Source organism: Anopheles coluzzii, chromosome 2 (genome assembly GCF_943734685.1).
Source record: "Anopheles coluzzii chromosome 2, AcolN3, whole genome shotgun sequence".
NCBI classification, from domain to species: Eukaryota; Metazoa; Arthropoda; class Insecta; order Diptera; family Culicidae; genus Anopheles; species Anopheles coluzzii.
In genome coordinates, this window is record NC_064670.1 from 28,788,772 (window position 1) to 28,815,512 (window position 26,741).

The 26,741-nt window shown below is 45.8% G+C and overlaps 1 protein-coding gene across 23 annotated transcripts in view; it reads right to left on the bottom strand.

Moving 5' to 3' along the window:
- Nucleotides 1-26,741, bottom strand: part of LOC120949698 (RNA-binding protein Pasilla) — a 75,358-nt gene that overhangs the window by 30,050 nt on the left and 18,567 nt on the right. For 3 of the 23 annotated variants that reach the window (XR_007452074.1, XM_049606766.1, XM_049606767.1), the window contains exons 1-2: nt 10,292-11,667; nt 5,607-7,012 (exon numbers count right to left, since the gene is read on the bottom strand). The exons of 7 other annotated variants lie outside the window; for them this stretch is intronic. Coding sequence is in view for 13 of the 16 variants with exons in the window: in XM_049606766.1 (XP_049462723.1) it covers nt 5,607-6,393 (787 nt within the window). In the remaining 3 variants the exon portion in view is untranslated. Of the gene's footprint in view, nt 1-5,606; nt 7,013-10,291; nt 11,855-16,791; nt 17,425-18,303; nt 19,256-26,741 lie in introns of those variants that run through there. 13 more of the 23 variants (XM_040367141.2, XM_040367142.2, XM_049606761.1 and 10 more) reach the window with 13 other exon arrangements.

Here is a 26,741-nt window from a genome sequence, read left to right on the forward strand (position 1 = left end):
TTTGTTCCCCGGGAATGGAATGTGTATCGGATGGGGTGCTGCTTTTATTCTTCCTCTTCTTGCTGCCGCTGGACCACCACACACGCACGGTAGACGCAAAGTCGCGCAAGAGAACGACGAGGGCGGCAAGCAACGTAGCGCGCTGCCTTTCGGTTGGCCGACATTGCCGCGCCCGCGGGGTTGGATAATCTTGAAAAATCTCACCATACCGGGGGGCTGAGCGGAAGAGTCTTGAATGAAATGAACTAGCGAAGGAGCAGGCCAGGAAATGGGCGTTATGCATGGCATGGGAAGGGAAATTAAGGGCAACTTTTCGGCACCATGATCCACGTCCTGGCCCACGGGCGACAAGGTAGTGCCTTCGTAGCAGATTTTCTTCGGCTGATGGTTTTGTTTTTCACATTTTTTGACCATGCTTGCTAGGCGATTCCTTTTTTGTATCTAACTAAACAAAGCTCTGTCCTCCAGAGATGGTCAGTAAGAATGTCATGTAACTCAACGCAAGTGAAAATATAAACGTTCGTTTAAGTATTTTAATCGAACTAGCTAGTCAACTAATGCCACATAATAAAACGATAGATCTGTTAAAATAAAGCTTTAAAGTACTTTAATCCCTTCGGTTTGAATAGGAAAGCGCAGCAAACGACACAGTTTGCATTTTGGTGCGAGAAGAGAACAAAAATAAAACATCTCAGTAAACGAACGTCAAATAAGACGATGAGCAAACCATCAACAATTTTACTGAGCTCTAAGGTCAGTACGCAGCTGCCGTGCCCAATGGAGCTGTTGTTTTTTCTTGCATTATTTTCTCTTTTATTTCGCCTTGGCCAAATTAAATGCATAGTACCAGCGGAATGGCAAAAGCAAAGAAAAATGTTTTCCCTGCCTCGAATGTTCAATGCTTGTCGGTAGCATCATAAACCATTTCCATATTTTATCAACCAAAAGTTTGCCCATCCCAGCAATGTTCCTGTCACGGCAAGCGAATTCCTAAATTGTGTGCAGAAAAATGCTCTTCACGAAACATTGCGCCGACACGGTACACACGGTAAATGGTACGTTCACAATACTGACAATGGAATAATATAAGCAAATCGTATGCGAACGGCTACCGGGCCACAGAATACCCACGGTACGGCGGTGATGATGATGATGACGATGATAATAAAGCCGAGAGGAAGTTTCTAGACATTTATTTTACATAGCGTACATAAGGCGTATGTAAATGAAGATGTAGCAGTATAAAAGGCGGCACCACCGTTTGGGTATGTTTTCACTTTCTGTGCTGTAAAGGAGAAAGCACAAAATCCCCCCCCCCCCCCACAAGATGATGTTAGTGCGTGGGGGAAGGAAAATATATTTCCCAGGAGACTAATAAAGCACTAGGACTTGAAGCTGAAAATGGTTTATGGGTTTGTGCTAAAAAATAAAGCCAAACTAATAATGTAGTTTTATTATGTAAGTTACAAGCAATGAAATAGTTTTGAAAAACATTGTTGTATTTAAATGTATAAAATGAAGCACAGTACAGCAGTATGTGTGTTTTTCGATTCAATCCGCACTGGTTTCACGTGCTATTTCACATCACATGACACAATGCGCTGCATTGTAGCATCAATCATACAGTCCGTAGTTTTAGTTGGCTAAATATCGATCAAACGTTTCCAATCACAAACATTTTTGGTCAACACTAAACAGCAACAAAAAGAAACAGCAAAAGCACAGAAAGTTTGTTGTGAAAACAAGAGTTGCCTATCAAAAACAACAACACCCATAACGTTCAGCTGCAGCCGCCACTAGCGCACGTAACAAAACCATCGCAAACTGAAGTTGTATTTTTTACAGCGGGGAAAGGCAACACAAAAAAAGCGCAGCAACCAATACTCGATTGACACTTGTGTGCAGGCCAGTGTATGATGAAGATCGTTTCCCCCAAGTTCATATACTACCGGGAGGAGTGATGGGTAAATTGATACGACAGGCGACAGCGTTGGTGCCGACGGCGTATCGGCAATTGATATGAATAGCATTTTTATTGGGCCTAGCGGAGTCGCATCTTGTGCCAGCATCCCGGTGATTCGGTTGTGTTTGCAATGAATCGACAGCAGCACCTCCTGAACTGAACCTGTGGTGTACTTTTTGTTCGTGCTAAGCTGTACACAATGTCGTACACATCGCTCAGTGGTGGCCTATTGTTTCGGAAACCTGAACGATCGTGACCAGGCGTCTCCATGGGCTGTCGCATAAAATAAGTGAGTTTTGATTGGCAGGTAATTGAGCATGTGTTTCCATGTAGGCCAAAATGTAAAAATTGTGTTTCGGAACGGCTTTTCTAGAACATTCAACGATGTTTAATACACTTTTAGATTGAATTTTTACCAGGCACCATGCGCCTCCATGATATGAAAGGTGTATCGGAAAATATTACATTGTGCTAACAAATTGAGCGTTATTTACGTTAGATGACACATGCCATACAAGCAAGCTCAATCTGTTGAGCAACAGTGAACCCTCTTCAGCTTGAGAATAAACAAATAGCAGCGTCATTCTCTAGCGAAACAAACTTCAATTATACACGAAAATAAACGAACGCATTCTAACCGTCAAGTTACAATCAATCAGTGAGCGTGAAAGTAAAGTTAAAACTGTCAGTAAAATGACACTTTACGCCACTCGAAGTGTACGAAATAGGGCGTCAAAATCTTTGCTCCTCTGGTTGAATATCATTACCATGATTTCCAAGCAAAAACATAAAAAAAACAAGCGTGAAACAAGAAACGCTAAACTGAAAAAATAATCATTTCAAACAAGTTAGCTACTGGCGTATCGTTTTACCGTCCGGGATTTGCATGATACCCGTACGTTGCTTCATAACGCGTTGCAATAGCGTTGCACGAGCGAGGTGACATCTTCACCAAGAAGTCAGCCGTCGGGCAGGCAAGGTGAAACAAAAACTAGGCCATCGGGTGTTCGATATTCCTTCAGTTGAGCTGATTGAACCATGCTGATAGGCGGTGGTGGGGGTGTTCAGCCAAACCGGTAGTGTGCACCAGACGCGCTAGCCCGGTCGAGAGACAGTGACAGCTAGGCGCACGCAAACACACACATACACTCATACACGCAAAATAACCTATCCCATGTGTGTGGGAATTTTCACCGAATCCGAGATCAACCATGAGGGGGAGGCGGGTGGAGAGGTGTATTTTTGAACTAAGCCTCACGTTGTTACCGCTCGCCACGTGTTTAAAGCGCATGTGCCATCATTTTGTTTGCTATCTGTTTTGCATGGAATAGTTAAAGTTTTTGCACGAAGGCTATGCAGATGTTGACAGTTAGTTTTGTAGAAAAGGTTTGTCGAAGCATACACAAGAATAATTTCTTTTTTAAAGAGAGAACAACTGCGAATGCTCCATAAACTATGTATTAAATTTGACTTCAAATAAGCACCGTTTGTTCTGGAGGCACTAATTATAAGCAATACTTGAAGCAGTCAGTACAAAGTGCTAGGCATACTGTTTACTGCATCGCTTACATAACGGAGCAGGACGATGTGAACCTCTCAAACATGCACTCGTACTCACCATCAAACACACACACACACACAGACACGTAAGCCGGATGTTTATGGCCCTAAGCATGAGCTGTATCTACACCGGGCTTTATAATTCACCAGGAAAAGTATGCCGTGACCTGAGTATCCTGGTCACCGATTTGGAGCAAGTGCCCTAAGGGTGGTACGATGGTAAATGGATTAGCGCAAAGAGGCGCACACTCGTACACGCCCGGCTCGCTCGCTTCCTGCGAGGCACGACACTTGAAGCAAGCCGCTGGCAGCATTGTGGTTAATGAGCAGATCGGACTAAAGGGCCCACCAGCACCAGGGTGAATTCGAGTAGTGCATCGAGCAGCATCGTAAAGGGCCATTAATTATGCTAAAAGGAGTGCAGGATGATTACAATAAGAAAAAAGTATGGCAAAAACAGATAAAGCACACACACGCTGCTCTCGATGGAGTGCAGCTGATGGGAAGGAAGCATAGCCTTTATGTTGCGTAAACCGCACGTGATGGGATGAAACCATTCATCATAATGCATTCAACGGAAATCTATTAGAGCGTGTTCAAAAAATGAAACAGCTCCCTTTTAAAAGAACTGGTATCATTATGGCAAGCACTTTTAAGCTTTAAAACGATTAGTAACAACAGTGCACAGTGTAGTAGTGTTGCTGCCATTTGCTACGGCACTGTGATTCGTGACGAAGATTTGGCGGAAAATGCGTGCAAAATGTATATACAATTTTATAGCAATAAAAAACGACCGATTCAAAAGAACACTTAGAGCACAAACGGTGCATAATAGCGTGAATGGAAATAAAATGAGTTTTTAATGGTAATCGAGACGATGAGTCGGGCGATATTTCATGAAGTAAATGTAAATTTTGGAAGCAAACGAGAAAAACATCATTATCATTGGCATTAAAAGTAACAATATAATGATAGGCATTAGAAGAAAAGTTAGTTAGCTGATTCATTTTGATCCTCCCGTCTTACAAACTACCAAGAGCCATGGGACATTTGAGAAAAACGAAAACAACTTTTTTGTTAAATACTATTTTCTCATATTTAAAAACGAGTATGAAAAGTATTTCCATTTTGGCTTAAGTGTGGTCTTATGGTGTCCTGTTTTCCCCCCAGAAGCATAGTAAGATCTAGTTCTATGTAGTGTTCGTTCTGTTCTGCACCTTTCCCCAGCCTTTCGATGTGAGCTTTGTGAGCGTAATAGTATATACAAGTTGAATAACAGCTGTTATGTTCCTTTTCTCCTTTGAGTACACACTTGATAGAGGATGCAAAGCGTTTGAGCACACAAGTAGATGACAAGCGTATGTTACAGAAGTCATTGCCGGTTTGGTAGTAGATATAGTTTGTAGATGCAATAGTAGTAGTAGCAGTGGTGTTGATAGTAACTCTCCTGTACCGTGAAACCGTGATGATATGTCTGTAATCTGTCACAGTGACAGTGGCAAGTATGCTCCTCCTTTCTGCTTTCAGTACTGGCCGACCCAGCTGTCCAGTCTCCCTGGGTGTGTAAGTGCATGTGTCTTTGTGTAATGCGTTATTTTCTTCCGATGAAGTAGACCATTGCACTCCGTTTCTATCTCCCGATTGCGCAATCTTTCTCTTCGTGAACGATAGTCGTGATAATATGGCGATGATGTGGGTTTACTGTGCGATAGAAGTAAGCCTGTTTGTCTGTTTGTTGTACCTTCGATTGCGGCAGATATTTCATGAAGTTTGATGAGCTTGACATGCATATGGGGGCGAATGTGCGGATGATCTTTCGGAAGGTGATTCCACACACTTGTCTCTAGGTTTGCTGCCCCTTGTGTCTGTCTTTCTAGCACCCGCTGCGACCTGGTTTGGCCCCCCTATCGTTGGTTGTATGTTATGTTAATGTTTGTTTGTTTGAATGTTATTGAGATGATTGTTCGCGGGCGGAAACTAAACAACAAAAATTCACGTACGAACAGAGGATAATAGGGGAAGCAACGATACAACGACACCACTGTGTGCCAGTGGAAGAGGTTCTGGAAGAGTGAAAACTCACCGAAACCTGGCCTCAGTTGTATGTTCTGCTGATGGTGAAGATGATGCTGCTGGTGCTGCTGCTGACTTTGATAAAAGGCCGCTTTGTGCTGCTGCTGCTGTTGCTGATGGTGTCCAGTATGTGCAAAACTGTTGTGGAACTGTGGTACACCAGCACCACCGCCACCATACTGCTGTTGCTGGATGCTCGCCGTTGTGCCATCGGTGGCATCAATCGGGCCGCGTTGCGCAAAGGATGCACCACCACCACGGCCTAGCGCGACGGACGCGGCAAGCATGTGCTGGTGCTGTTGTGCAAGGGAGTTGCTGACCGGTATCTGTTGCTGACCGGTATTTGTGGGCGAGGACGCCACCACTCCTATTGTGCTGCCGTCGACCGGCACTGTTGCACCGGTCGGGGGTGAACGGGTTCTCCCGCCACCGTACTGTTGCTGCTGTTGCTGCTGCTGATTGAGCTGATTGATTCGTGCCATTAGACTGTCGCCATTGCTTAGCAAGCTGTTGGTGCTGCCAGAGTTGCTGGAGCTAGCCGGGCTGCTTCCGTTGGCAGACGGCGACGGTTGGTAGAGGTGCAGCGGCTGCTGCTGCTGATGATGATTGTGGCCATTGTTTCGCTCATCAGTCAGTGCCGAGCTGAGCTCGTCGAAGATGAAGAAGTCACTGCCCGTCGCGTTACTGTGGCCGGGCGAGGTTTCCGCCGACGAGTGGTTGCCACCGGCTTGCGGTTGCCCACTGTCCGGCCGCTGTACCGCCGCATACTGCCGCTGCTGCTGATCGCTGCTCAACATTTGTGCGACTTGGGTTTGGGGCCGGCTAGGTCGGACAATCGGGAAGGCCACACAGACACAGGCCTGTGCAGGTGCAATCACACGCGATTTCGTTACTTTATTTCCGCACTCTTGCAGCACCCGCACAGCCCAAAAGGCCTCGGGTACGACGAATCTAACAACCTCGCACAGCGACACGCAGGGAAGGCACAACCGGTGTGGGGTCGTAACCGTATCACGCTTGTTTGTTAGCTAGTTTGGCTTTGCGGTGGAACTGGAACGACCGCACCAGCACCAACCCCTCCCGAGGCGAGGTTAACGAACGAGCGGCGATGGCGGAATGAGCTTTTTTGCCGTTCTGAAACCAAAGGGCAATCCGTGCCCGGTTTATGTCTGTGTGTATGTGTGTATTGGTGAGGAGTACAAAACTTTCAGCTCACTTTCGGCTTTCGTGATGCAATACGCTCGGCCGGAAAAAAAAAGTAATTGCACTTGCTGGTGTACTGGAACGTTGCCCCCTTTGCGATTGAGGGGAGGAATTTTTGAAACCACAACTTTGTCACATTTCATTTACTGCCATTTCATCATCGCTGCAGCGCGCCCAGGAACACCTTGTTGAGGCCGGGGAAGTTCGCGTATCCTAAAAGCCAATCGATTATTTACGCGTGATGAGGGGAGGGCTTATTAGAGCACGGTAAACATTACTATGGTGAATGGTGAGAAATCATGAAGCGAGACGCATAAAGAAAAAAATGAACGAACAAGCAGGACACAGTCAACAAACTCTTTGGTTTTTTTTTCGCAATATTTAAAATACGAACGCTACAGGTTTTGTTTCTATTTCTTTTGCTTTTCTAGTGTAAAACCTTCTCGAGCCGGGGCTGATTCAGATGGCTGAACGATCGAATGCTAATCGTATGGCAAACCACCACACAACTCATATACATCCCCGTTCGCATGTGTGGGCTAATTAATGCACGATGAATAATTTATGTTTCGTAGCATAGAGTAGAAGGCTCAGCAGCAGGTCTGTTGTGTATGTGTGTGAATGATTTTTGTTTTCTTAAAAAAAGGCGTAATAAACCGAATTTCGTAACAAAATTTGGGAATGCGAAGATCGCATCGGAGACATAGAAATATGAACCGAACCGTTCAATACCGTATCGAATCAACAGGTTTGCTGCGCAGCAATGTTCAGCATTATTTGGGAAACAACATTATTATTAGGTGTGATTTTTCAAAGAATAGCAAAACTGCTGTTTGTGCAACGTAAATAATTGTATTAATGTTTATATTGATAACATTTTTTTTATAAAACGTGAATATCTTGTAGAAGCAGTGAACAAAGATTTGGATTGTAGCTCTGTTAAATCCATTACAAATGAAACTTATCAGAGTGTAAATATGCAAATGAAAGCTACAGTAGAATAGTGCTTTTCAAGCCAAAATGGGGAAGGAATTCACAGCATAGATGAACAGAAAGAAAATTCAGATGACGCCTGAGACTAGGTAATTCTCCGGAACGATTTTCCAAATATAAAAGACATTAAATGCCCACAAATAAATTTAAAACATCACGTACACTCCATTAGGCGCTTGAATCAATGAACCAACGAATGTGACTAAAAATCTTCCCTTTGGCAAAGTTGGAATTGTGACGTGATATCCATGATAACAAATCAAGGTTTAGATTTATATTTGAGGAATGACTTTCATTTTAATAATCTGCTAAAGTAAGCAACATATCGCACTGCATTATAAGCATTTCCAGAATGCAAGACCTTCAGCAGACTTTTCCCATTGTTACTAATAAAGGGATGGAACAATAAAGAGAAACTGACTTCTAAACAAGCACGCGATAACGCATGCACACTCCTGGCGGTATCTGGCTTCGGTTTCAACCTGGCTGCCGAGCACACAAACGCGCACGAAAGGCAGAAATTCCGATCGAAAAAGTTTAATCGCTTTCCATGAGCTTGATTCCTGCGCTGCGCTCTGTTCCACTGACCGGTTCGGGCGATCGGCCACATCGGCCCGAAGAAGCTTCTAAACATTATCGCCGTTCGCTTTCAGCGTCACTCTATCTCGAAAGCCTGCCCCACCGAAATGATGCCTCCCGGGGTCATCCGATCTTCCGCTTACTGTCGCTTCATTATCACTTTATGCTACGGACCGCGGTTGCTTCCCTCCGCCAGTGCCACCGCCAGATGACAAACTCATCTGGCCGATGGAGGACAGCACCAACATCAAGAAGGAAAAAATATATATATCTGTATCGCACCAACCGAAGGTACCACGAAAGGGGAGGAAAAATCACTAACCAAGCGAGAACAGCATCGAATGTGAGTCGAAAAGAGACACCACAAATGTGACAAATGAGAAGCCAAACCATGCTAACGCGTTTTATGTCTTGCTCGGTGCGGCAAACGTGCGGGGAAACCATTGGGGGAGGAAGAAGCATGGTTTGAATATTTAAATATTCAAATAAACCGGCCTCTGCAGATTGCGTTTGCATTTTCGGTGGCATCTTCACGATGGGCCTTGCAATGAGGGAAAGGGGGGAGGGGGGTGGGGTGATCGAAGCAACTGACACCGATCGCGGAGCAACTTTGGCTTATGGATATCCACACACAGGCACACATGATTTTTGTGGGACGAGTCGAGCAAGGCGCGCGACCCAGGCGTGCCTTATGACGGAACATCATGTGTTTGGCTTTTTTTTCTCTTCCCCTGGGGGTAGGCCACTCAAAAAACGATCGAATTTGGGGAACGGGTTTTTGTGTTTGTGTATGTGTGTTTACGCGTTTGTTTGATCGTACGAATTGTCATTAGCACTGTGCGGAGGCCGCTCCAGCGGCAGACGTTTCGGTGATCAGATTTTGTCCGACGCCACACCAAACACTGAATATTTGTTGACAAAACCGACTTACTGCGGTTGCGAAAGCAGATGAAACATTGCCTCATTTTAACAGCAACTGCTCGAAACTATGGCACGAATGTTTTGCGTGGGTCGAAACCTTCTAATCTGAACGAAACCTCACCTCGCAAGTGATAAGTGGTTGCTTTTCTGCATTAAAACAAGTACCAATTCCCGCCCAGTAAACAGGAACTACGCTCCAGAAAGGTATGTAATGCTTGCTTGCCACCGCGCGCTGGACGGAAATGTGATATTAGTTCCGGCACCGGGCAGCGTAATTTGTTAATACCTCCAAAGCGAGCGAGCAATTGTGTGGTCTGCTGGTGAAAAGTTATCATTATTATTTACAGCTCTAGCTCTAGAAACTTTGATGGCAATCGGTACTGCGGACAAACAAGCCTCTGCACGGGGTAATGGAGACAAAAAAAAGAAAAGATACATTTCCCCGTCGCTATCGGCAGTGTGGCGGCACTAGACGTGACGAGGGCTACGAGCTGTGGCGCACACATGTTGGCAAACAAAAACCCCTCGATCGGGGCGAGTCGACAAAACGGGTACCATTCAACATGGCACTTTACCAGTAGTGTGTACTGGAATGGAGAAAATAAGAGTACAAAAAGAAACAAACAACCGCGTGCACATGAAAGAGGGCTGTTTCAAACTGTTTTCGAGGCTGCGGTGCTGTTTTTCTTATCATCGCACTAACGTGGGTCTCAACATACACCACACACAAACGCATGCACGCACACACGCCGCAATAGCACCATTAGTAGCGCCGATTAGAATGAATGTGCAGAGAACCAGTTGCCAGTGTGTGTTACGTTTCGGCTTCCATTCCGGGCTCGGTTGGAACGGTAACGGAAGGGAATAATTGCGTGGCAAACGCATGTTGGATGGTAGTGTCGACTTCCCTCCCCTCATCAATGCTCTTAGGGTAATATGAATGGAAATGATGGTTTTATGTTTTAGACAAAATGGTTGATTTTATGGCATCGAACTCACGTTGAAGGAACATTGTCAGTAGGTGCGCATCCATTGCCTTGCTTTCGTTGTGTTCCGGCGGGTACCCGTAGGGCCACATCGCACGTGTATATATATGTGTGTGTGTGTGTGTGTGTGCGAGTGTGGCTGTGTGAGGAGCTGGCAGGCAACTGATCTCACGGCAGGCAGGTTTAAAGAAATCACTCCCAATTTTCCGATGCCAAACGTAAATGGCGAAACACACAGAACTTTAAGTACTCGCGACTGTTTGGGCGTAAACCCTACACACAAACGATCAAACCAAAAACACTACACATGCACGCCTACAAACACAAGAAAAAAAACACGCGTCAGCTGGTTGTAAAACCGTCTCACATTACGCACGGTGCAGATACGGGAGCCCGTTTTTCTGCCGTTTAGCAAAGGAACTAATCCCGCGGACGTGTCACCAGCTGCACGGCACCCCGCGCGGAGCACGATCGGAATGAGTTCTTCTTTGTGGATACGAGGAAAAAACACCCCTACAATCACACACAAACACACACACACACACGAGTGTGCGAGCGCGCCCCTCAAGAACGTTTGCGCTTCACGATCGCGCAAGTGTGACGCCTTGCTGCTAGATAAACAAACAATGGCTGTGCGGGGCCGTTAGGCTGGGAGGGATGGTTGGGGTTGGGCACAATGATCGTGTAGGCTTTTCGCGCGCGCATCAGCACAAAACGCACACATACACTCACTCGTGTGTCATCGCCGGATCGATCGCTCTCAGCGGGCATGGAAAGCAACCCTGCACCGCGCGTTGACACTTGTTGACGTTGACGATTCGCTTCTGTGCTACTCACAAACACGCACTCTCTTCTCGAATTTGGACAAGTGCTAACTAGAATAAATTTATGTATGTGTGTATGTGTGTGTGTTTCGTTTTTTTCAACGAAATCCAACGAAAAAACCCGGGGACGATGATTTTACACTTGAAACCTGACAGTTGTACTAATGTGACAACAGCCTGACGTGGACAAAATTATGATGTTGAACCGAGTATCAATAGAACCTTCATCAACCCCTGCGCAAACGCTCACACTGACCCACACCGACACATGCACAGGAAAGGGGTTGCCTGTTCTGAGGCTACACTGCGTATACCAGCGTCTGTCACGGTCACACGACGGTCACGAGGAAAGAAGCTACGTTATGAAGTGAGCCAGAGCGAGAAAGATGGAGAGAGAAAGAGGGAGAGAGAGAGTTGCGACCATACACACACATACACTAAGTGAGTCGCGGTTTTAGTCAACAATCCCGCCACATACACACTACGGCAGCAGCAAAGACTCCTTCGCGTACGAGCACCGTCAACCGTTTTTGTCTATTTCTATTCACGACCGATATTGGACTGAAACTGACACGCGTTTGGTGGTGGCGGACGCCCTCATCGCCGATTGTCAGCGTGGTCCAGCGGGTTCGGATCTCTCGTTCACTCCTCATACGAATTCGATCGGTTCATCGGCTTACGCTCCCTCACTCTGTCTCTCTCGCTTTCTCTCTCTTTCTCTCTTTCTCTCTCTTGTGCTCTCGTTTCGGCCTTCCAGCTGCCTAGCCACCTCGAGCCTCAAGCACTCTGAACAATCATAGAACTGGAAAGCGCACGGAGGGTGGAGTTGAGAAAGAGTAGTAGCGATCGTGCGGCGCCACGCACTACTATACTCGCTCTCCCTGTAGCACGCCCCGCATTGTTTTTGTCCGGATCGTTATCGGGTGTCACTTCTCCCGGTTGGTGAGTTTCGGCCACAGTCAACCGTTCAGCTGTGTGTGTTGACTCAAAAGGATGGCAATCTGCCATCACGCTGCCAACCATTGCCAGATTCTTCTGCATCCAATGGAATGATCATCATGGCGACATTTGCTCTTAACGCGCTGGTTAATCTGTGCATTGCGAGCGTGTAAACGAGTCTCCGATAAGCCGAAAGAGAGGAAACAAACAGTGCGGCAGAGAAAGAGAGATAGAAAGAGAAAAAAAAGAGAGATAGGTAGAAGACAGAAAAGGAGAGAGAGACACTTCAAGCAAAACGCGATCGTGCAATCGAAAAGGGGGCCGATCGATACCGAAACCGTTTGGAGGCTGTGTGTGAATACGAATGGGGTGTTTGGGGGATACATTTGAATTGTTTTAATTCGTGGCTGAGTGGCAGTGTATCTAAAACCATATGCAAGATGCATTTTGGCGTTAGTGGGACTCTTTACATGATTATAGTTTCTTTAACTATAGTGGAAGTTCAGTTCTCCAGCAGTTGGAGGAGGTGGACGCGTAGCCATGAATATTAATGGAATATAAAACAGTTAGGAGTGCTACCAAAACTTTACCAAAACTTTAGGTTTCAGTTCCAAAAAGTCTCCAACAACACTGGTTTACGAATGGTTCCACTTTCGCCCGAATCGTGCTTCGTTGAGGTAGTGTTCGGTTACAAAGCAAAGCAGACAGACGATCATCCTTTTGCGTTTAGTATTTTAAAAAGCTCAAATTTGCACTGGCTATCACCGACACGATCGATTGCACAATGTATGGTCGGTGCGAAGCCAATAAATGAACGAATAATTTGCACGAAACAATAGAAAGGATTGACGACGGACCTATGCGTGATTGATTTAACGCCTCATTGGAACCTCAGTCTGCGTGTGTTTTTTGTGCGGCAACATGTCGAAAGCTTTAAACGTTTTCTCTTTTGTGCAGTCATTTAAATGGTTAATTTTCTTATACACTTTTCGTGTACTGTTTCGCACGCTTTGGTTATTACTAATTAAAGACTAGTTGTGGAAAAGCTGTTTTGTTTTAGTGAACAGAGTATAATAATTTCTAACTAATATACTATCTTCCAGTTTCACTGGAAACTGTTGTTAAACCTGCATGCTATGCTGCAACCATCTTGTACGTCTTATTCTAAAGCACTTCTATCTTTCTGCAAATCAGCACGTATCAATCAAACTAGCTCTTCGCCGCCTCTAACGGGGCAAGTAGAATTACCCGCCCAACAGATCATTGCGACCTACAAAACAACAGCCGTCACTGTCCATTCGCCTGCACATCGTTGAAATCGTTGTCGTCGAAGGCTGACAGGTCGACCAGTACCGACAACCACCACCGTCAGCGCTTGGGCTGGAAGGCAAGCAATGCAATTGAGCAATGCTTGAAACGCTGGCCGCACGAGACACAAGCGGGTTGGGTTTGGTTTGCACAATTGCATCGTCGCATCAAGTTGCACCTTTGGACGTGAGCCGCGACCATTCGGCCGAAACACAGTGGAGGAGGTTTATTTCCTCCACCGGTACCACCGATAATTCAAATGCGGGAGAGAGGGAGGAGCAGAAGGAGGTACAAAAAAAAGGCAATAGACAATAGCACAGTTTGCTGCAAAGGCAGAATCTTATTGGTGGCACTAGAATCAAACAGCAGACGGCGTACCACAATCGAAGGCATTTATCAACTGGATATCTTCAAGATTTAAGCGAGCGTTAGGTTGAATGAGATGGATTACATACAAAACCTGCTGGACTGAAAGATTGCTAGCATATTACTCCACCATTGGACAGTAGTAACAATATGGCAAGTTGACGCAAACATTCGTTTTCATTAGATTATGAACAAAAAAACCCCACACCCAACGCTTGGGAAATCCTATCTTTCTCCGTTCTCAACTGGCATGGTAGGAAACCGTATTTATTCGTTCATTTTGAGCGCCCGCTATCAACTGGTCGGGCGATTACCGATCAAGGTTCATAAATGGTCGTATAGAGGATTGATTTATCGAAGGAAAAGAAGCCCGCGTACCACAGATAAGCTGTTTGGGGGTTGAGCTGATTTTGACTGCTTAATACCTTCGTCTACATCACGTTGGGTTCCGCATTCACAAACACATAGACACAAATAAAAACGTATATAAAAAAAGCATGAAACAGCGGCAGTAGGCTAAAAATATGTAACAACAAGCCGATTGATAAGAACGTTATCGCTAGCATACATACGAGGTGTACGAAAAAAATTGCTTTCAAACGGCCATTTACAAACCGCCGTTGCAGCACAAGAAAAACATTTTCTGGCTATCGTTACGTTGGACGAATCTTTTTACGTTGGCAAAAAAGGCTTTCAAATCTTCAGTGTCGTTGGTACATATTGGATGACTGTGGAGCTGTGCACAGCCAGGGAGTGGTGGGGCAAAAACCTGGCGTCCCATTTTTGTTTCTTATCAATCGGTTGTAGAGTGGTTGGATGGAACGTTGCCGCTTCGAAAACAGGCTTAAATGTAATCATCTATTGGGAGACTGACTTTTTTCGTTCGCTCCAGAAGTGTACAACCATATATTTTTTATACATTGCACATTCGTATTCCATGCCATCGTATTGGAAATCCGTTCTTCTTTTCTAGTGATGTAATTGTTTAAAAGGATGCATACGCAAGCCCGTTATCGAGAACGCTTACATGCACAATACCATACATGCTTTTCAATCGATAAGCAAGGCAATAAAATTTAACAAGCCACCCTTTTTCGCTAGATAATCGGCACCATTATGTCACGTCCGGCCAAATGGACGATCAATGCCAATTCGACGGGAGGCCAATGCGCTTCGCCAAACAACATCGAAGCAACCGAATCGATGATCATGTCGTATGTGGGAGGTAGCCCAAGCAGAGGTAAGCTCGCATGTGTTTTGAGAAAAGGGTAAAAACAGCTCAACAAACCACATATCCCCATCCTGACATCTGACATATGGAAGCAAAATCTAGGACAATGACGAAGTTAAGTGACACATCGCATGGTCCGGGGAGGGGTGATAGAGTGGGTACAAGGATGGTAGTGTCATCAGCTTCTGGGGCTGCCCGGAACACGCTCACAATTGGAAACCCGACACGAAAGCGTCACCATCCATAGGTAGTCACAAAAAAAGCGAAAAGCCAGCTAAAAGGTTAAGATATGTGTCAGATTAAACAAGTCGTATCAATGTGTGTGTGTGTGTTGGGAAAGGATCAATATCGGGGAGTAAGAGAAGATGTGTGGTATGCGTCGATATGTATGAGTGTCTATCGAAGCATGTTGGAATACCAGAGCGTACAAAAGAGCGAGAGTGCGCGTGAATGAGCCTAGAGTTACGGCAAGGTGGTAAACAGCTGATAAACGACGCCCCCTCTCGACAAGTTCTTGTTCAATGGAGTCGAATCCGAGGAGCTGCGGAAGCATTCTAACTGCCATCAGACAGATCCGTATTCCAGCTTCGTATTCCCAGTACGTAACGAGAACATGGTGCAAATTTCAACAGTAAACTTGCGCACACAACATTAATGCCCCAGGGAAACAAGCGTACAAGAAATACCTCGTGAGAAATTGGTAATGAGTTACCACGGTTTGAGCAAAACATCAGCAGTGAAGTTGAAGGCTATTTTTGGGGAGCACTCTCTATACCAACACACACACACATACTTTATTTCTGGGAGAGATTCCCGAGAAAACACGTGCTTTGTCGTATGGGAGCGAACTAAGAAGAGAAAATCGTACCCCTGTGTAAAGTACAATATCCTTAAATTGAACACTGCCAGAATTAGAGCGAGTATTGTAGGAGAGACAGAGAGTGAGAACTTTTTAAAGAAAAAATAAAGGAGAGCGTGAGCATCGCTATGCCTGACAAGGACACGTTGGCATACCTTACGTTTTTTTTTCGTTTTGTTCTGTCACAACCTTGTTTTTCTTGATTTTGTTTCTGCGAGAGGTTTCTCGGCAAATGAGAGCGAGTGAAAAAAAAATTGTGCGATGTTTGGCTCTTGTTTCCCCACTCCCTCATGTATGGTTGTGTGTTACCTTCGCCGTTAGTTTATTGACAGCTGTGCAAATGCTCCCAGTGGAGCCCGCCCTAGTATCTCAAGGGAGGAAGACGCCTGAGAGGGAGAGCGGTGGTAGCAGAGATAGCTCTAACTCAAACGTCCTTTTTGCTGCCCTTTGCTCCAGCTGGAGCGTAATCGGCCTAGTTTTGTTTTTTGTTTTTTTTTTTTTGGTTCGTGAGTGTTCTATCTTTTCCAATCCATTCTCTCGAACCAGAGCAGCTCTGAGGGAATGTTGTGGACGAAAACATATTTGCCGCAATGAATGAATGATTACAGCACTGGAACAGATACACACATGCAGAACTAAACAGCGGTACACACTAGCACACACAAATCTTGATGTTCGAAAAGTGGATTGTGTGTAGATTTTCTTGGCTTAACAAGAAAGTGTGTTTCGTTCGCGTTGTTGCAATGATTGTATAATTGGATTTTAGAACCCCAATCTCCCTGCAGAGATGTTTAACTACATTTCAAGCGGAAGCGCCATTCAAGTGGAAACCTTTATCAATCACAAAAACAGTGCGATGAATATGAAAAAAAAAAACAATATCAGAGGGGGAAAAAATAATGTAAACAATCAGCAAACTGTACGGTGCAAAATTAAACAAAAAACACGGAAGTAATGGAAATAAAACAATAATAAATACTGCTTACGTTGATTACCACCACCGTTGATGATGAAGGAATCCAGGTTGAGGCCGCTACCGCAGTACTGCGAGGAACCGTTCCTATCGCCCAAAACTGTTTCCAGCCCACCGACAGCAACGAACCTGCAGCCTTAAAAGCGCCCGCAGTACTGGTGGCGCTCCCGAACCAAAACCGCCGCTTCTTCTTCTTCTTCTTCTTAAGCTTCACCACTGGCGGGTGCGCGCACGTGTATCGGTCAGAAGTGGGAGCCCACACACGCGGTATATACAAGGGATTGCGATTGCGGTGGAATCGATTTTCCCCCGGTGGCGGCGGTGGCAGAGATGAAGTCGCGCGCACCTTTCGTCGCTTTGCGGTAGGCAATCTTGGGCTTTCGTGACCAGCGATACGGCTGGCAGGGACATTCAGCTATCCGGACACTGTGTCGGCCTCGGCCTATAACTGCCGTGCGACGTGTCGCAACCGAACGGACGATATCCCTGTGCACAACACACTGAAATTCACTGCACCGAAACACACACACACTCGGGGATACAAAGAGGGACACACACACACAAACACACTTTACACTGTGGATACAATGAACACGGACTGTTTTTGGAGCCAGAGCAATGGGGAGCTTTATTGGAGGTGGATTAGCTAGAGGGTGAGTTGCACCATCATTAGTAAGAAACCACCACGTACAGGACGAAAGGAGCAAGCAAGCGAGCTCGAGCTCGATCACTCGCGGAGATGACAGTTGAAATCCCCGGGCAACTTGGATCGTTTATCCTGCGATGATGGCACCGAAACGCACGTACACACCAAAACACAAAGCAGTCCTGTCTCCCGCAGTACGCAGTAATGACGTGCGTCCCGTGCCCGTATGTATGTGTGTCTTTGGTTCGTTTTGTGGGATCGTTGGAGGTGCGTGTGGGAATTTGTTTTCCACCACCGTTTCAGCGGACTGGTTTCGCTTTCTGGGCAAGGTGGCGAAATGCAACGTATCCGTTGGCTTCTATTATGACATCGAGTCGTGTTCACCCACTGCTTCCTCGGCCTGCTCTCAAGACGGGCTCTCTTTCGATTGGGTCTTCCGTTTGGCTTCTCCTGGCAGGGTTGCTGTAGCTCGCTATCTCGCTTGCTGTAGGTGTTACAGCATACACACTAGAGCTATTCCCCCTCACTGGATGCCTGGATTACCGATATCTTCCGCACGAACCATCCAGCCACACACTTGCGTACCCACAACCCGCCCTTGCGTTGGAGCACCAACAGCGGCGAGAACTGCGGCAAAAGTACAACACACACCACCACCACTGCGCCACTGAAGGACGTGTTTGGTAGGTTGCGCTGCTTCTTGCTTTAAACTCTCTAGCCTGCTCGTACTCTCACGCGAACACCGTGTATTGTTATGATGGTTCTATAGCATGCGGATGGTAGAGGACGCCCAACTGGAAACTGTTGTAGAACTGTTCATAATGCCCGCACACCCGCAGCTGACAGTACAGTAACAGCAAATGCCTAAGAAGTAATCACTTTTTTGCCGAGGACGTTCGTAAAGAGGGAGGAGGAAATAAAAGAAATTGGAACTTGGGGTAGGGAAATGGTTCCTTTTTGAAGGCTGATATTGACACCACTCCCGAATGCGCCACGTTCAGGGTCTGGACACTAGCTTGAACTACACTGGAGCACACTGTCGATGGGCCACTCATGGACGGGTTTAAACAAAATAATGCAAAGGACACACACACCCGTAAACAGTCAAGCACGCAAACGGCCAATAATGAGAGAAAGAGCGAGCGAACGTTGCGAGAGAGTGGAGTTTGGTAGGCAGCAAAACCTTGCTCACCAATTTGCATCCTCGACCGTGTGTTTCTTCACAAAACTTCGGCACAATTTACTCAACTCAACTACTGTACGCGAACTGTGAACATGCGTGTCTGTCAAAACGTCACACAACTAACTTTTGCAGTGAAGTTGTTCACTTCTCAAACGTCACGCTGCCCGCAGCCAGCTTAACGAAGATGTAATGTAATTGACACAGTGCGCGTGGTGCAAACTCATGCCGTAATTAAACTTTGTCTCAGAAAAAAGGCACACATACACATACGAACCCACACACACACAAACACACGAGCACGCAAAGTGTTAAAGTACACCCACACTCGCGGAGGATGAAATTGACAGCTAGTGCCGCGGTCGACAAACAACCGAAACCGACGGTATGCGAATGTCCCCGCGCTCGAGAGAATGACCGGCTAAGTGCGGAAGGCTCGAGACCGCATTAGGAGGGAAAGCGCACTAGACCCTGGGCATCCGAGTTCTGAGCCGAGCCTGTGCCGGGAGTGTCAGATCTCGCGACTTTCTACCCCTTCCGCTTGTATTTCCCGTATTTCCACCACACACACATACAAACGCGCGCGCCAGCAAAGCACTCAGCACTCATCGGGAATCGAGCTCACAGTACAGAGCTCGTTTGCTGCAGTACGAGCGATAAAAAAAATCGCGCGCGCTGTCAAATGGAGAACTGTGCTGAGGAGGGGTGTAAAAAGGAAATTGACACCCCGGTTTAAGGGGGTGTACACGGTAGTTGCGCAACTGTCCGGTTGGCGCAGTGCTGCGGAGACCATTTACGTGTGAGAGAGATTGCATGTGTGTGTGTGCGAGGGGTGCGAGAAAATCAACCCTCCGAATGAGTTCTCTCATTCGCAGTCCAGGTAGCGTCAGCTGGAAAGAATCGGAGAGCGAAGGCCGCCGCCAGCGCTCCCGAGAAAGCTCCTCCACAAAAGCGCTAGTCGCCGCAGCCGATTGCGACTGTGCGTTTCGCTCCGCAATACTGTGTGCGCTTCTGAATACTGTGAGGTCCCGTCTCTTTCGAGAAAAAAACCCCAACAAATCCGCTCCTGCCGTCAGCTGAGCCCTCGCACAGTCGGCCATTATCAGCTGAAGTTGCTGAATGGGAGCGCTGAGGTGAGATCAAAGTTGCTTGCACGGTGAGAGTGAGATCCATTCCGGCTCCGGGCACACATCGTGGGCTGACCAAGGTTGTTGGGGATGCCGATTTTTGTCGCACTGCGAGAGCGCACACACACATACACACTCTTTCGTGCTGTCCACGTGGTTTGTGGACTGAGCGACCCAGGCGGACACATGCTCTCCATTGACCGACCAAACAGCAGATGGAGAGAGGGAGAGCGTTTGCCTTAGTGTTTATGTAATGGTATGTTATGTGCAGTAGGGTGACATTCCTCGAACGGCACAGCAGTAGCGCAGCAGCGCAAACATGTGCCATGACGTTTTGTTTTTGGAAAGTTGGAGGGAGGAGGAGGAGAGTAGGTTGGGGTGGTAGAAACAGGCTGAAAATGGGAAATTCGTGATGACACCGTGCGCTATATTACACGGGCAACTGATGACACAGTACCGAAAACGATTATTCGAACATCCATCACAGCAGGCAGCAAGCGCTGCTAGTGAGAAATGAATCCTTCGAGTAGATTTGTTTGAAATTTGCGTTCAATTCATACAGCTACACAGTATCTGCTGCTGTAGCTTCTTCCTAGCGCTTCCCATGGAAAAAAATGTTTCTCCCTTCGAGCACCAAGAAGCAAATCTTCATACTGCGGATCAACAGCCGAAACTAGGTCACTGGCACTGGTAAGAACGCCGTCGGCAGTGCCACTCGTTGCAAGTGTGTCGCATTCTTCCGGCCCACTGTCATCGCTATTCCTCGTTTTTTGACAGTTTAGGCGCATCGCCCTCCGCTCCTGACAGCAAGCCTGGGCTGGGAGAGGGCAAGTTGTTTTTACACAACATATCGCAACAATACTTTCAGTGAAGGTGCTGGGACAGAAGCGAACTATTTTAAAAAGCAATCGCTAGAAATGGGTTCTGGATAGCAAAAGTCAATAATCGTATATTTCTGATATACAATTGCAGCAGGGAAAACATTACTTTCAATGCTACTGAGCTCTTTCTCAGAAACAATAAGGTGCAAAACCTTTGCGGCATCGATTATTGTTTCGTGCAGAAAACGTATAACTGTCATTACTGATTGATTACAGTATTGCACCCGTTGCAGCCCCTTCTTCTTTGTTAACAAATTGAAAAATAGCTACCTATTTGGATTCATGCTGCGATACATTAATTCGCATGTTGTGTTGCATTCCACATTCCAGACGAATGTGCATACTCAATCGAATGAAAGCGAACACAACGCAAAACTCGATTGCGGTGAGGATGATTACGTGCACGGGTCCTATTTTGCAAACCATTTAAGGACTATTTTTTATGAATCACATCGAAAGTCACGCAGAAAACATGATAAATTTCATAAATGCATAGAGTTAACTAATTGAATTGGAAGCAGCAAATGGTAGAGTTTTGAGAGAGTTTTTTTGTTTTCTCAATACCCGGTGGTGGTCCGACCTTGCGGTTGTCGTCTTCCACATTGCTTAAGCAGCAAGAAGCTCTTAAGATGCTAAACACTACTAAGCGGCACCCCGTTGCGAGAGCGAAAGAGAGCTCACAAAAAGATGGGCAGTGTAGTATGCGAAACAGATTGGAAGATACACACACACAAGCAGTGAAGATTCCTTAACCTGTTTATTGGGTGGACCGAAGCGATCTCCCAGAGAATTGCGTTGTGGTGTGGAGCGAAGGGAGCGACAAAAAAGCGCTATAAATATGACACAACCATCTCTGCTCGAAAAGGTAAACCAGACGTGTTTGTACGCATAGGCGGTCACCGAAGGCCATGGGGATTGCGGGGGGGGGGGGGGGGGGGGAGAGATGACCAGCATGTGAAAAGCAAAGCTAAACATAACGAGAACCAGCATTTCAAATCCATTGAAAAAATATTCCCCCTCCTTCGCTTCGACGTAACCCTGCTAAGGATTAAAACCTGTCCCGCAGCTAACATTTCACACCGACAAACACACAAGCACAAAAAAAGGACACACGCCAAAAGAGTTTGAGCAAACATAAGCAGGCAAAGTGGCGGAGGAGAACGAGTCGCTGAAAGAAGCAAAAAAAAACACTCACGAAAAGAATTATTTAAATCGAACCGGTTGTGCACGGAAACCGACCACGAAATCGGAATCCGAAGGTTACTCCAAGCTCGGGAATTCCTACTCTCCGTTCCCCACCATTTCCTCCGTTTGTCAAAAAATACCTTTTATACCCACCGAGCGCTTTGTGTGTGGGTGTGTTTGACAACATTTTATGTTGTACAACTTTATTCCTTCCACCCAGCTACATCTTGAGTTGTAGTGATCTCTTTCCCTCTCTTCGCTGACCAACCGAGCGATTGAAGTAGCGCGCAATTCGCGAATCATCGATTAAACGATCAGCCTCTAATCAGGTGTATCTTGCCTGGTGTGGGACTGTGTGGGTTTTAACGGCTGCATGCCATACTACCACGCGCCTACCAAGCCTGACACTGATGGTCATTTGAATGAGCTCGCACGAAAGCTTTTGGCTTGAGCAAAGAAAATAAACGTCAAGGTGGATGCGTTTGGAGGCAGCTTTTATGATGGCTTCCCACGCACCCGAAGCTTATGCTGAGCGAGAGATGGGTCTAAATTGGTAGAAGACAACCCATTAACCACCAAGCGGAAGGGAAATGCGATAAAACATGTCAAGTACTTGCCGGGTAGGTGTATGTAAATTGGGCTGCGTAAACAACACACACGGCACTATTTAGATTGAATGGAATCGAATGGAGTAGTGGCACCCATCAGCTTCATTCATTTAAAAGTCTTCAACGAATTTATAAACCGCTATAATACGTACATTTATCAACTCAACGCTTGTGAGTTTGCACAAGGAAAAGGGGTCAAGGAATAAACTAGCCCATCGGGAACAAATTAAAATAGAATTACATTAAGCGATCGTTCCGGGAGAAACTTGTTTAATCATCTTATTACCCGTTTTTGAACCGGAAAAAACATTCGCGCCTTCCATTCCAATCTCTTGAAAACGTTCCAGATCCTCCCCAAGTAAGGTAACCGTCACTGTAAAAAGCGTCCACAGCATTTATAGCATCCTCCCACTCCAATCGGTCTGCCGGCAAAAGCCACCGGTGCCTGTATCCTTCCATATTCTAATTAGCAAACGAGACCCGAGCGCTTGTGCCAAAAGTGCCAAAGAAGCATGTCTCGTTCAATGTCAAATTAGGTCGTCCAGATTCATGTAGCAACTGTTGTATGGGAGGATATAGGACAGAGCAGCGGGGTAGAAAGAGACAGCCAGGGGTACAGATGCACACGTTAATAAGGATGGGCAGGCTCGACGCAGGATCATGAGACGCGCACGGGAAAAAGGGACGCACACTGGCAGCTAATTAAAATTCATTCAAAATTCTCATTAAACTCCTTTTGCCTTTTGGCAAGCCTTGCGCATACACATTGAAGCCTGAAACACACCATACAGACGCGTAGGTCCTTGCCAATGGTTCGACATACTGTAAGGTTATCTTTCTCTTTTTCCTTTGTCAAAAAAAGAGAAGATCCGGTAGCAATTGAACTGCTGTTATGGGTAAGGGAACAAACAAATCTAAAAAAAAGTCCCTTACGATCGAACCTTGGCCTGGGTGGTTTCGAGGGTTCCGCTCAATTACGGGCGCCGACAAGCGCGACAAAATGGTCGGGTGGCGGGTGGGATCCGGTTCGGGCGTTTATTGGATTTTAATTAGGCCTTGACGCCCAGGCCGTGCCCGGTTGGCGTGAGGTAGGGCGCAACTCTTACCGGGAAACCCTTTTTGCGCTGCCCAGAATTAGGCCGATTGATATGTTCGATTTTTTCACCCTTGCTGTGTGTATGTGTGTGTTGTAGGGTGTTGCGTGATACAAGACGTAACATCCCGCAACATATTGCAATGTTTCAGTTTTTTGTTGTTGCTTGTTGCTGTGCTTCTGTCAGCCTTTTGCTGTCCTTTTTTGGCGTTGTGGAACAGCGGGAACCCATAGTTTGTGCAGTGACCACAGAAGCGGACCACAGAAAACAAAGAAGGATGGTCAATTCTGCATTCTGGTGTGGCCTGCTTCTAATTCCCACGAACACAAAACAGCGGAATAGGGAGGAAGCCGTGCAATGATGGTGATTACAGCTCGTAAAAGACAAAGCTATAAGACGGTGGTATCGGTGTGGAAATAAATTCAATCGATGGAAGAAGAGAACAGCGTGTGTGTGTGCTATTCTTAGTCCAGCACCTGAGAGAGCTTAGTATATAATAGAGGAAGAAGAAAAATTGCCAGAAAGAGAAATGAACGCAAATTGGTAAGTTGTTTAGTTCTCTAAAACCATTAACATTAAACTAACATTGTGATCGTGTTTTAAAGATTTTCACATAACTGGAAACCATTGCTTGTTGCAGTTGACTTCCAAACGAACCACATATCTAGGGTTGTTTGTTGTTTCTTCTCCTGATAGCATTATCGCCTGACCTGTAAACCACACACAATAAGGCAACCATCAAAACCACTGCGTCAGGGGTCCTGTAGAACTGTGCTTATCATCGTGACGTAAACGTATTACGTGGATAAACAGCCATTAACCATGCATGGGTAATGTTTAGCAATGAACAGCCCATTCTCCGATAAGATTCTGGAAACACTTGTATAAGAATAGCATATTTTTAAACCGATTAGTTGTTACGTATCGTTGCCAAAGCGTTGGAAAGGTGTTAACTCTTATCGCAATAATTCATGCCAATTTTATTAACGAAAGCCAACACACTGCTAAGTTGTGCTAAATTCAACACATCAAACATTACCAAGCGATCAGGAAGCGAGCGAATGGAGGCGTTACTGGCATTGCCGTGCGTCTGGTTTTGTTAACATATAACAAAACAAACGAATGGATGATGTTTGGGGGTTGTTTTATCGGTCAATGGTTAGCCTCTTATCATGTGGTGGCACGATTAGGATAACGGGGTAATGATTGAACGTTTTGAAATATAGTGCATTGCTCAAACGGAGCTCTGCATGGCTTGAAATAACGAATGAAAAGAGAATATTGAATAAAGGGCAACTAAAATCTAATCAGCTGGTAATGGATAGCTGCAGCTAAGCCAATGTTTTGATGGAGCTGTTCGTTTTCATTATCAAATATTTGATAATGCTTTTGAAGGCAAAAAATACACAGTACATATGTTTTCCATTATGCTTACATCGTGAAAAAAAAGTTCAACCCATAGATAAGGAAGAAAAAAAGATTGTCGCCCGCCCACTTAAAGTTTTCCCATCACACCCAAACTTGCTTTCGAAAGTGAGATAAAAAGAAAATAGTTCTAACCACAGAGATAAAGAAGGGACGAGTACCAATGAAAAAAAAACATCAAACGAAGCAACACAAAACATAGCATCGTAATCCACTTCATCTACCAGCATCACTATCGCGCAACCATCCATCCCGGTCACATCGAACACGCTGCTGCTGCTGCTGCTGTATCAGCTCGTGGCACGCTAGGGCAAATAATGGAAAGCCACGATACCACACGAAAGTAAGAAAAAAACCCAACAACCACACGACTAGGGGCAAGTGGTAACTATTCGAGCTGCAAGCGATAATGGTTCTCCCACGATACCAGGGCAAGAAACAAAACCAGAGGCCAGATGACAAAGAAAAACTCTTCCCGTCAACGGACGGGGAAAATCATCCACCAGTAAGTGGACTGGAGAGGTCCAGGCTGTTCCTGTTTTCCGCCCCACATGGGTACGCTATTGTCTATACTGCATGTATGTGTGGCTCTTGCTGTATGCGATAGTGTGACTCGGATACAAAGTTTTTCCCCTCCCACCAGGTTTTCCAGCAATATTCGCTTGGCATTATGAAGTGGTCACCGTCAGCAGAAAACGGTTCTGAAAAGCGAGGAGCGAAAGTTGCTGATGGCATCACTTACAAGTGGGAATATTGTATCCGGATGCTTGCTGACGGATCGCTGTCAACTGGTTCGCTGGGTTTTCCGTGTGTCCATGTAGCGAGACGCGAAGGTTTTTATCCCGTGACCCGGGTGCCCAATGCCACTTGTGCCGTAAGTAATCTTATAAAGTGACTTTGATGTTGTTGTTAAATCAAAAACTCAACTTTTTTGACTCAAAAACTGACTTTTACTGGTTTACTATGATGATCTTTATGATCTTGTAAATAGAAGTAGTTTTTGGTAGTAATGAATCCTAAAAAAGCCTTTATTTTTATCGAAAATTATCTTGTTTTTCATCTCACACTCTAACGTGCGTTCGTTTTAGGAGTTCAATAACGCGCCAACGATCGATCTGACGTCAGCCGTAAACAATTTATTCCATCAATTCCATCAACAGCAACAGCAGCAGTAAAGCATAAAGTCATTTCTGTTCGAGCCCAACATTGACCAAATAAACGACCCGCCTTATGTCCCGTGTACCAACAGGCCCAAAAAAAACAAACAATATACGCCTATGCTGAAGCGGGAAATAAATTGTTGTTAATTCAAATCACTTAAAAGTGGAAACATCCGGGCGCTATCAGCACTGCACCATATCCAGCGGCTGATACCACCGATGTAACATTATCGTTTAACGTATCATCCCTTGGTCGACACCCCGCACCCCCCATCCCTCATTCCATCCCACCCAAAAAGCCGTATTCAACAAGTATGCTAAATTGCATTCAATTGAGTCTATCAAGTGCTGCTGTTTCGGGCCGTGCAGTATACGGGCGAACCATTGATGTTAGACACACGCATACACCAGCGCATACATTTGCGGACTGAATCGTTCTCAGACGCGAGATGAATCTCAGAAGCCGAATCTCATCTGTATCTTCCATTTCGCCCAACGATCTATCGGAACGAAGTGCCCAAGTCTATTGCGGCACAATTGGTCCAATTGGATTGTCTCGGCACGGTTCCTTCTCGAGGAGGGGTTTCCCAACCACCATTAGATTCCTTTTTCTGTGGGTTTTGTTTTGAGAGTCTCTCTTCTTTCCCCTGCCAACAA